Source organism: Pyrus communis, chromosome 2 (genome assembly GCF_963583255.1).
Source record: "Pyrus communis chromosome 2, drPyrComm1.1, whole genome shotgun sequence".
Lineage (NCBI taxonomy): Eukaryota > Viridiplantae > Streptophyta > Magnoliopsida > Rosales > Rosaceae > Pyrus > Pyrus communis.
The window spans coordinates 29,430,139-29,441,965 of record NC_084804.1 but is presented as its reverse complement, the minus strand read 5'-3'; the positions used below and the strand labels follow the sequence as shown (position 1 = coordinate 29,441,965).

The 11,827-nt window shown below is 37.8% G+C and overlaps 1 protein-coding gene across 1 annotated transcript; it reads right to left on the bottom strand.

Moving 5' to 3' along the window:
• Window positions 1-3,090: 3,090 nt before the first annotated feature.
• LOC137726627 (DNA replication licensing factor MCM4-like) lies at window positions 3,091-8,735 on the bottom strand. The gene is made up of 18 exons (XM_068465567.1): window positions 8,627-8,735; window positions 7,834-8,490; window positions 7,577-7,705; window positions 7,407-7,488; window positions 6,762-6,894; window positions 6,609-6,680; window positions 6,395-6,517; window positions 6,197-6,310; window positions 5,864-6,076; window positions 5,676-5,774; window positions 5,134-5,294; window positions 4,735-4,831; window positions 4,467-4,628; window positions 4,027-4,107; window positions 3,863-3,941; window positions 3,629-3,765; window positions 3,490-3,543; window positions 3,091-3,382 (listed from the first exon to the last, which is right to left on the bottom strand). Exons 1-18 carry the CDS (start codon window positions 8,661-8,663, stop codon window positions 3,305-3,307), a joined length of 2,508 nt encoding a protein of 835 aa, XP_068321668.1. The 5' UTR covers window positions 8,664-8,735; the 3' UTR covers window positions 3,091-3,304.
• Between the last annotated feature and the right edge of the window lie 3,092 nt (window positions 8,736-11,827).

The window sequence follows — 11,827 nt, the reverse complement described above, 5'->3', positions numbered from 1 at the left end:
AAAATGGTTGAGAAACGAAGGAGAATAGTGAGTTTAAACTTTTCCCAGTTTTCCGGCGACCGGAGTCCGGCGAGGGTAAGCCGGAGAAGAAAGGGGAATATTCTGTTAGGTTTAACGGAATATTCCTAACGGCAGTGACGGCGTCAGTTAGGTTTAACGGAATATTCCGTCAGTTTAACGGAATATTCCTGACGGCGTCTGTTGACACTGTCAGTGTGCATGGCACGTGGCCGCGCGTGGGGGGCACGTAGGTCCGTGCCTTGGCCGGCCCGTGCGGCGGAGAAAAATTATTTTAAAAATATGGTTGTGATCCTGAGGTTGTGTAGAGCACGTTGGTATATTCATTTGTCCATTTTGAGCAATGTATGAGAAGTTATTACGAGAAGTTAGTTATGTGCTTTAAAGTTAACGTTTTTATAGTTGTTTCGCATTTAGGTGACACGTACCCCGAGGACGAGCGTGCACACGCGAGACAGGGGGGCTACGACCCTTCTACATACCAGTGAGTGGGCTTTTGTTTTCCGTATATACCTATATACATTTATATCCCCAGAAATTGATTTAAAAGGGTTATTTGCCTTATGCCATGCATGTTATTGTTATCGTTATGCATCATTGCACGCATTAGTAGTGGCATACATATATATATGCATATTGGGTGCTGTGGATGCACAGGTAAGTGCCAGGTAAGTGGTATGCATGTTTACAATTCAGTAGTGGTTAAAGATGCTTAGAGAGCTCATAACCTGCACCCTCGGTGTTAGTGCTCCCGTCCAGAGTAGGGCACAGTCCTTCACGTGATGTTCACCTCCCGCACCACACGCTCAGCTTGGATCCAAGTTAGGTGCATAGGCATGTCGTACAGACCACTTTAGGTGGTTCCGACTCGTAGGTGACTCGCGATTATTCGCACAGTCCTCACGTGATCGTAGCACTAGAGCGTACATATGCATTACACCCAGGCCTGTCGTACAGACCACTTTAGGTGGTTCCGACTCGTGGGCAGGTTCAGTTATAGAGTTGAGATTCGAGCTCTAGATGCAGCCGTACAGGTCACGTTAGGTGACTCCGGCTGCCAGATGTTATGACGTTGATATGATTTATACCTGGGCACTTGCATTCATATTATGGCTTTGGCATGACATATCTTGAGCATGTTTGGCATACCCTTGAGCATATTGGGCATATCTATACATACGTACATATGTTATTTTCTGGGAAGTATACAGGTTTTACGGCGAGGGGTTAGAATGTATTTTGCTAAATGGTTTTCAAAGAGCTTTGTTTTTGCCCACTCACGCTTTTGTTTTGCGCCCCTCCAGGTTCTAGTTGCTTAGCCGTTGCGGTGGTTTCCTTTGAGGGCTCTCCGGCGTTCTGACAGACACTCCCTATTGTAGGGTCGCCTTCGGGCGTACTACTGTTGTCGTTTTTGTTTGGACTGCTTTAGACCTGCTCTGAATTTGTATCTCACTTACTAGCACTTATGGTAGTACCTTGTATGCTAGTTTTAATTATTCGTACTTTTATATTATTACCTTATTAGCTTCCGCACGTGCACATGGCTACGTCACCTTCGTGTGACGGCTAGCACGCTCCGATCTCGGTCGGGGTGTGTCATTCTTGTGGGCCAGTCTTTTAACCCTGGCCTAAATTCTGGGTTAAATTTCTCCAAATTTTAGATTTTAACCCAAAACTTATTTTAGGCACAACCATTGGAAAATGATTGAGTTAGTTTAAAACCTAAATTTTAAGTTTCAACCCAATAGTTAGAGATAATCTTAGAGCATGTTCAAAGGGAGTCAAAAAGTTCACATCCTTAATAATAGTACCATTAGTATTTTCCAACCGAAATATCAATTCTTATATGGCTCGATGTGGATTCCCAAATCTATTATTAGTTATTAATGAATAATTTTCATCATTTTTATTATTTGTTTATACAATGAATGAAGCAACAATATCACATTCATTGTTGGAATCCCAAAGGACATAAATCTCTCAAGCCAACTTGGACATCAAAGAAGAAGATTGCTTTCCCATTCAACTTTGAAGATTGTTTTCCTATTCCACCTTGTCGATCCATTTGCTATTTGATTTTGAAGAACAATATTATTTAGGCAACTGCAAGCTACACCTCTTTGGGTTACTTCCATCCCAAAAAGCTAGGAGCCCTAACTAACGTCGCATTAGAGTTAGTCTAACTTCGTTTGTCTTTTTTTTTTATGTATGTAGATTTTCGTCAATTCACGTCGGAATAAAAATACGCTCCCACATTTTGGTTCTTTTTTAATGAAGTAAAAACTTCTCAATCACTTAACACATCATAGATTCCATCGAGATGGGGAAAGAACAATTAAAAATTGTCCTGCCGCCCAATATTTGTTCCTAATTTCAATTCAAAATCTTAATTAAGAAACGCCAAGAAAAATAAATAATATGGCTGTCAAAGACAGCAATCACGTGAGCTTATTCAAAACAACCATTTTTTTATATATTTTTTTATGTTTTATGGAACTAATCAAATAAAGACAACATATTAGTTCATTAAGTTTGTCTTTTCTTTTCTTTTTATTTTTTTATTTTTTTAAACAAACAATATTATCTATATTAAAGAGCTGGGGGATTGAACTAAACCTCACAATGAGCTAAAAATAATATAGTTCAAATTCATCTTTGCACAAGAATCGAACCCAAGACTTCTCGCTTACAAGCAAAGAAGAATACGATTAGACCGTAGTACCAAATGACATTTCATTAAGTGGTCTTTGGATTCATTAGTGAATTCATCTACCAAATGAAATTGGCAGCTGATTGCCTTCGTGGATGCCAATGTTGGATTGGCCTCATCGCTTGGCTGCTACTTCATGGAAAGGAAACTTCTTAAAGGTTATTAAAAAGTTTGGCCTTCAAGTGGTTGTGTAAGCCATTTGGAGTCAGCGAAATATCGATTTAAGCCTTCTCTTCTTGCTTCTGTTCTCAAGAACCTAGCAACTGTCACAGCTTGTGAACACGAGACTTTAACCAAATACGTGAAGACAACTACCACGAGCTAATTGGCGATAAGACAAATTCTGTAACAATCAAGCACTTGTCATGAACGAGTTATATTGATGGGGTAGTTAGCTCAACTAAACCACTTGACCAACCAACAAAAACTGGCTACAAAAATAATTTACACGCACAATAATCACCTGCAAAAACAACCCTGGAACATCTCGAGTTGTTTTAAGGTCCCACTTAACTGTGGCAACTAAAAAAACCAATGTCAAGTCACTCATTTCTTCTTTCTCTGTCTCCTCTCTCATCATATTCTTTTGACACTGTCACCGTGAACAAAAGCCACAAATCCCTCACTTGCTAGTGTCGTAATTGCAGTCCTCAGCTGAGATGCCAACAAATGCATAGCCATCAGCATGCTAATTCTGTGTTTGTATGAGTGAAAGAGAGAGAGAGAGAGAGAGAGAGAGAGAGAGAGAGGAATATACTTACATCGTTGAGGTGGAGTTCACTGCCAGAACTCTGCTGCTTCAGCTCCTCCAGCAGCTGCAGGACATATTAAACACATTAAGATGTTATTTATAAGATAGTTATCTGAGTCTAGTTTGTACATCTTGTAAATAAAGCACACCTCTAACAAGCGCATTGAGGGTCCCCCAAGTTGTATCTTTTCCATAATTATGTTACGAGCTGATGATACCAGACTTTCTCGTCTCATTCTTTCACTTGCTGAAATTCCAGTGGTGATAAGATCCATGTCGATCGTTCCTTAAGAACAAAGCACAAGTAAAACATGATGTTAAGCTGTGTTTGTCTTCAGGAAAAGTAGAATTAAGAAAAAAGTGGACACAAATGCTGTAAATACCTGTGGAGTGGTCAGTTGCCGATTGCTGCATTGCAACTTCCAGAAGCCGAAATGCCTCAATAACATCATGCTTCTCAACCTGCATGCATCGGGCCATAATTTTATTGATTTTATTCCAGATAAATATATGTGAACTGCTAAGATACAATGCAGTCTTTGCTAACCGATTCTGAGAAACGGATGCGAGCTAGAGCTTCACTAAGTCGTATCAAACTCTCAATCTGCCTGGGTGTTGCTGTTATCACCTGTCAAAATAATCAGTTAATTGAATATGATATAGACATCCCAGCTTTTTGACCTTTTATTTAAAGAAAATAAAACCACATTGATTGATGCAAGAAATGACAAATTTATTTGGAGATCTAGGTCAAAAGCACCAACCAATGTATTCTGCAAATAAAGAGAAAAAAAATTTTGCACCAAAGAAAGAGATGAATTAAAGAAATCTCAAAATGAATCTTCACTTGATGGGGAAAAATGATACGTCATTTGAAAATATTGTCACAAAAGTGCATAACTATATATTATGTGAACATTCTTCTACAATTTCTGGACCTAGAATATATATGAAGTGTACCTTGTACTAAGATTGATGTAAATTTACCTTTTTGCTACTGCCTGGAAAATTTCCTCTCCTCCTCAACTCAACATAACCTCTAGTCAACTCTTCAGCAGCCTCATCAGACAATTGTGGGTGAATATGCTTTCGGGCATAGCCCACATATGCGGTCAACGTAGCAATGTCTAAGACATCCTGCTGTACACTCTGCAATTGGAGATATGGAGTAAACAAGATATGTGCTAAAATTAGTTCTTAAATATTTACCAAAAAAATATAGCACTAGGATGAGAGAATTCATAATTCACCAGACCTCAGGATTCTCAAAGTGTAATGCAACAATATGCTTTGCAAGGCGTCTGTCTGTATGCTCATCTGCCTTGTCAAGGAGTAAGTAGATCAGATCGAACCTGAGAAAAACTAATGATCAGAGGAGCAACTCAAAATCATAAACAATAAAGACTTTGCAGAAACTATCCAAGAAAACAAGTTTGACATTCTTTTTTCAAGTAGAAGTTTGACATTATTTACACCAAAAAGTTAACAACAATATTCCACAATAGATAACTTTCACCAATTATGCAAGAAAAAACCAGTTTGACATTCTTCACAAACAATGTCTTTAAATTAGACGAATGTAGGTAAAACCATCATTAAGCCGTAGTTTAGACCCTTTTAATGTTCTAGAAGCATGTCATGTGTATCTTCTCACCTGGATAATAAGGTAGGAGGAAGGTGTATGTTGTCAATTACTGATAAGCGAGGGTTATAGCGTGAACCACTTGGATTTGCACAAGCCAAGACTGAAGTCCTAGCATTAAGGGAAGCAATAATTCCTGCCTTAGCTATTGAAACAGTTTGCTGTTCCATCACCTGGAGGAGTATGAGTATATTTAGAAATAAAGCCACATCAATGGGAAATTAGTTGCATTGCACACAAAGGAATACTAGAATGCAGTCCCTGATAATATACTGAGTAGTATACTTAATGCCACTTAGCATACTGACATACTGTTCTTGTGTCTCTGATTAGCCAAAAAATGAAATTAAAATGTCCAACTTTAAAGCATATAATTTGAATCTACAAACTCTCATATTAAACTTGAAAGCATATAATCTGGATCTTCACATATCACTCGACATGATTTTGAAGACAAAATGTCCAAACTTAAATGAAAAGAGAAGTTTAAAAGCATTTCAAAAATTGCACATTCCTCCCACATATTTGAGAAAAAAGTGAAAAAAATAACCTACCTCATGTAGCATGCTCCTTGCACTATCAGACATTTTGTCAAATTCGTCAATGCAACAAATGCCTCTATCGCTCAAAACTAAGGCCCCACTCTCTAAAACCTGAAGAGTCATAAAATGATTCCACTTAACTTCATGTGTTTTCATGAAATACCATAAGATAAAGTTTTTTTTTATAAACAAAAACATACGGTTTCCCCTGTTTCAGGATCTTTCGCAACATAAGCAGTCAATCCAACAGCGGAACTCCCTCTTCCACTAGTGTATATTCCGCGAGGAGCTAGTTTATGTATGTACTGGAGCAGCTGGGACTTGCTGGTTCCAGGATCACCAACAAGAAGAATATTAATATCACCACGGAAGCGAGCACCAGATGGTAGCTTCAAAGCGTTCCCACCAAAAAGCTGCATTTAGGCCATTTAAAATAAGAATCAATTTTGAAAAATAATGAAACAGAAAACCTTTTTTTTTTTTAAATGACCAACAAAACTACTCAGAATAAAAAGTTTAAGCATTTAAAGCACCTGGCAAAGAAGGCCTTTTTTAACGTCATCTAATTCCCAGATGTTTGGTGCTAAAGACCTTGTTAATCGATCATATATATCTGGCTGTTTTGCCAACTCTTTCAATTGTTCCACCTGAAATTTCAGCACGGATATTATTGATACAGACAATACAAGCAAAGTCTGATGCGAATGCAAGTGAAAGTATACATTGATTACCTTTTTTTCATCAAAAAGAATCTCTTCTGAGTTTCCAACCAATGAAGTGTCAACTTCCACTTGATCCTCCGCCAGCATTCTTGACTTATCAGATTTCTTTATATGCAGACAATCAATGTAAGTCTGCAATCAAATGAAGAGGAAATTTATGTCCAGACCACCTTAATGTGAAGATCTTGAAATTTCATAGAAAAAAAAGAAGATAGAAATGTGCCTTGAACAATGATTTTACAGTTCTCTGTGTTGGTCCAACTCTAACAGTCATTGCCCTGTATATCCCAGTAACCTATTGGCAAGGAACACAATCAAGATAAAGAAATATAATAGGTATCTTAGGGTCACACAAAGGGGTACAATATGGACTTACTTCAATTCTGTCTCCTGGCTTTCCAGCATCAACCAGTTTGTCATGCATCAACAAACTCACTGTATGTGGTGTCCCTCCTTCAGGGATCTCATCAGGAGTCTCCTGGAGCCTCACAATCTGTTTATCTGTAAATCTGATTGAAAAAGTAGGTCCCATTAAAGTGATTTCTTTGTAAAACTCTAACTTCAAACTGTAAAGATCACTTTCTCAAATCAGTTTATTTCACAAGTATTGTTCCACATTATCTCGCCTTTCATTTGTATTTTATAGAATATAGTCGTAATGTTTTCTAAACTGACTTGTTCCGAAGTCTAAACGTATAGGACAAAGGCTTTAGATTTGATTTTTGCCCATTTCAGCCACAAGCATGACTAACACAATCTTTAGAACTTTGCTTCAGTTTAAAAACAATTGTGTCTCTTGAAATTTTTATTTCATGTCAATCTTTTATTTGTTAGCATTCAAAATCCCATTTTTATATAGGAGTCCATGTTCCATTAAAACTATAAAATCAAATATATCTAAAGTGCATTGGTTGTTTAACAAAAACTGCAAAAAGAAAGGAGGCACCTGGAGATGCAAAAGGTGAAATTACGCAGAACAAACATTCAAACAACTTAACGAAAGATAGTCGCCCTAGATTACCTGCATCGATTGTGAACCAGTGTCATGGAATTCCTGGCTTGACACTCTTCCTTCAAACATATTGTAGGCTCCGATATTCGCCCTGATTGCACTCAAAAATTCAGCATACAATAGAGAAATCAATCTAAATCAAATCTAAGCAAATAAACATGTGATCTGAACAAGGTTACCTTTCTCTACAGGAAGTGGGTCGGAGTAGTAGCCACACACAAGGCATCTAAATATTGCTTCCCTTATCTCAGGTATTATTGAACTAGACCGAATAATCATTCCCTTCAACGAAACCATCCTCTCAATGTCTAGTAATACATATACTCAAGTCAGTCCATATTTCCATACACACATTACATTGATCAGCAACAAACAAAAACCCAAAAGCAAAAAGAGAAAATTGGATTGCAAACACAAGCAGTTGTTGAAAACTAACCAGATGGGTTGAGATTTCTCATCGAGGTGGATGTTTTGAGATTATAAATCCGAGTTTGGATGTGCTTTTCGAACAACGGGTTTATGATGGGCAGCATTTCCATCAAAACAATATCGAAAATCGCAAGAACCTCGAGTGGGTACCTGACCATCTTCGCATACAAGTCGGAATCATAATCAAACACATTGCGTGCATCAACATCAAGCGAATCATCTTCCATCTCAATAACTCTCTTGATGGCCTCAATGTACTTCCCTTCTGTAAGGTACTCACTCTCCGTATTCCACTGCGACTCATCCCGAAAATTCTTTAAAAACCTAACAATCGCCACCTTAACGTCGTTCACGCTGATGTTCGTGCCCCAGACAAATGTGGGTCGGTCCTCGTCCACACCGTACCCATCGCCGCCTTCAGAAGATGGTGGAACATCACCGTCAGTGGAGGAGGGCGTCGGGGCAGCGCCAGCACTATGGCCGTTGGTGCTGCGTGTGCCCGTTGGTGTTGTTTCGGATGCGGCGAACCGGGACCGCTGCGCCCGCGGGGTGTCAAATTCCAAGGGAGTAATGGATCGACGCCGACTGCGGTGGGTGGTGTCCACCGGAGATGAGAAGGTGTTGCCGATTGGGCTCGATAAGAAGTCATCAGGAGAAGAAGGCCCTGTTGAAATTTGACATCAAAATATAAATTTAAAAAAAAAAAAAAGGAAAAAGAAAAAAGAAAATGAATTTGAGATTTACGGACACATGAAAACAACCGAATTTCGAGAGAAATAGAGAAGAAGGAAGGAGCTTACCATTGTTGAAGTCCGCCGGAGAAGAATCGGAAGCCATGGCCAGAGAGAGGGGGGGAGAGCGTTGGGGTTTGGAAGGTTGAGTTTGGGCAGCAAAGAGTGTTTGCTTTGTTTGGCGGGTAGGATTTTGGCGCGAAGATGTGATAATTTTCCCGCCATAAATATGGTTGGCTTGGATGGGCCTTTTTCTTTGTTTTATGGGCTCAACTTAGATGGGTTTGAGCGACATCAATCAATTGGTGGATCAAGGATCGTAGAGTCCAATAGACCCACTCCTTCTTCTTTGTTTTTTTCTTTTTTTAATTTTTGAACTTATGAATTTACCCTTTTAAACTCATTTTCCTCATTTTTTTTAATAAACGATATTATTTACTCTAAGGGAGTGGTGGAGTGGGTTAAGGTCATCTCCAACCGAAAAAACTAAATATAGCCCCGTCCAGAATTATAGTCCTACAAAAAATTATTTTTAAATAAACAATGTGAGACTATATTTATTTACCATATCCAACCAAAATGACTATATTTTAGCTTCTCAATAACTTATTATTTTTAAGTTTGTTCTTTAACTTATTGGTTAATTGAATTAATTTACATATTAAAACTACAGCAACTTAGACATTAATTCAACAATTGAATTAAGTTTGTTCTCTAACTTATTGGTTAACAACTTAGACATTAATTCAAAGATCACAACTTAATTGAAATACAACATCTTAAATATTAAAACTACAACAACTTAAATACTAAAGATTACAACATCTTAAATATTAAAACTACAACAACTTAAGTATTAAAGACTACAACAACTTAAATAGTAAAACTACAACAACTTAGATATTAAAGGTTATAACTTAGTTATTAAAGAGTACTAAAATAATGATCTTCATCTGCCATTGTAAAAGTATAGTTGAATGTTGAAAACAACTCCCGTCGGGCCATAATTTCCCTCTTTTTCCTTTCAAAATATGCCTTACCCATTGGAATATAATTCGTGGTGTCCTTTTCCATGTTCCTATCATCCATCTCTTCTTGTATTTGTTTTGCCCATTCTGTGCCTCCACTTATTTTCTTCCATGGCAATGACATTTTACTCCACTATAAATCGTAATGAGGATGTCATTTCCTCTCGAAAGGCTAACTCCTCATTTTCCTTATTTCCTTCAATTTTCTAGCCTTGTTTCGTCCCATAATCCTAGGTATGGAATATTGACTAGAGACATATTTTCTTCTATGACAGGAGATACTTCTTCATCCCCAACTGTATTACTGGAATCCAATCACCGGTGTAGAACCAAAATTTTCTTGAGGTGGATCTTAACGCCCACCATTTACAAATTTCCCAACAACCTTGATGAATAAAGGCTTCTTTTCATGTCATCCACATACATTGCTCCGCTTGGCGTTCCTAGAAAAAATATTTACAAAAATAAAAAAAAATAATTTATGGAATTAAATGTAATATAATTAAATATTTAAAAGAACTTGTGAAATCACTTACTTCGTCGTATAGGTTGGCTCCTCTTGCATGTCTCCCTTCAGCCATTATATGCCATTTGTTCAACCTTGGATGAAGTTATTTTTTCCATCATGAAGAACTTATGGGATTCGGTTGGGTGGTGCCTTTATAGAACTCATAGTGCTTTTTGGACGTACGAGTCCAAATGCCTTCACTTGGTTATGAAATACCCTTTATACTATATTATGAGACCCATCTATAAGCCTTGCAAAAAGCTTCATCTTCTTTTCGGGTCCCAGCATTTCCTTTGGTTGAAGATGTGGCCATTTGAAAAAAAAAAATTAAAAATTTTAAATTTAGATTATTGGAAGATGTAAGAAAGAGGTGTGTATGAAAAGAGTGTTTGAGGTGAATAGAATGTGAAGAATTGAAATAAAATAAGATAAGATAGTATGAAATGATGAAATGGATGTGAGAAATGGCTTAAGTATTTATAGGGAAAAAATAAATAGATTTTTAATTTTTTTTTTTTTAATTTCATCCTTTCAAAAAAAAAAATAAAAAAAAAAAAAAAGGGCCCAAGGGTTACATGATGTCAGCTAGTAACGGCTAGCTGATGTCAAGTAGCTGTTAGGTGTTGACAGACTAGCCCTAGCAAATGGGCTAGCTGGCTAACAATGCCTAACCCAATGGCCAAAGGGCTGAAACTTAGGCTGGTTGGGTTGGGTTTTGGAGCATTTTGGGCTGAAATTTGGGCTATAGGCTATAGTCCTATAGCCATCTCCATTGAAGATGGCATAAGCCTCGCAATGGGCTAGTCATAATAATGTGGTTCAAGTTTTCTTTTGGCGAGAATCAAACCTAAGATCTCTCACTTACAAGTGAAGAAGAATACCATTAGATCGTAGTACTAAGTGGCCATTTTCCTCACTTAACTACCTATAATGGCCACTTAGTATTACGATCTATTAGTATTCCTCTTCATTTGTAAGTGAGAGATCACATGTTTGATTCTCGCTATTGGGGGACTTTTAGGTCGAGGTGGACCTGGGCTTTGAGAACGTCATCTTGTCTCCCTTAGTACAGGTTCATAACAAGTCCTGGAATATCTCGAAAGAGTTAACTTGTCTTAGAAAATACCCGGGTAACATCAACGGCTCGAAAATAGCATGAAAGATCAAGATAATGACTTGCTTAAGTGAAGCGTGGTGTGAAAGCTAGAAGATTATCAATTTACATAAGACAGAGAGAGAGAAGGTTGGCATGGTTGCATAGCATGCATAGCTACATATTTTGGGCTTTCCTAGGATGTTAACAAGGTTTCTAATGGTTAAGATGTTTGATAGAAGGCTTGTAGAAATTGCCAAGGTTGCATGAATGTTGATGCATGAGACTTGGAGTATGCTTCTGGACTAAAATGAAACTTTATAGGCTTCTTCCTGGGTGGTTATCTCTCACTATGTTTTCTCTATCTCATCATCTCTATTAATCTGAATCCTCTTCTAATGGCTTCTCTCCCTTCTTATGTAAGTGAAGACTTATTCTTTAGGTTTCAAAGGAATATCCCTTTGTGATTTGGTATTCCCTTCCTTTCTCCTTAACTATCCTATTATTTCCATTTTGGTGTAAACTAGTTGCACTGTTGAGACCTGCAAATTTCTACTTCCGAGGCGTGGCTTTCCCATGGCAGTCTTCCGCATGCGCTAAATCTGGTAGCGCGCTTCACGACTTTTGTGTGTTTGTTATCT

Excerpts from the sequence above, each read along its gene's own strand:
- LOC137726627 (XM_068465567.1), bottom strand. The coding sequence starts at position 8,663 with ATGGCTTCCGATTCTTCTCCGGCGGACTTCAACAATG. Across the intron at positions 7,489-7,576 it reads CCCACTTCCTGTAGAGAAAG|GGCGAATATCGGAGCCTACA; the intron begins GTAACCTTGTTC and ends GAGTGCAATCAG. Across the intron at positions 5,775-5,863 it reads ATCCTGAAACAGGGGAAACC|GTTTTAGAGAGTGGGGCCTT; the intron begins GTATGTTTTTGT and ends ATGACTCTTCAG.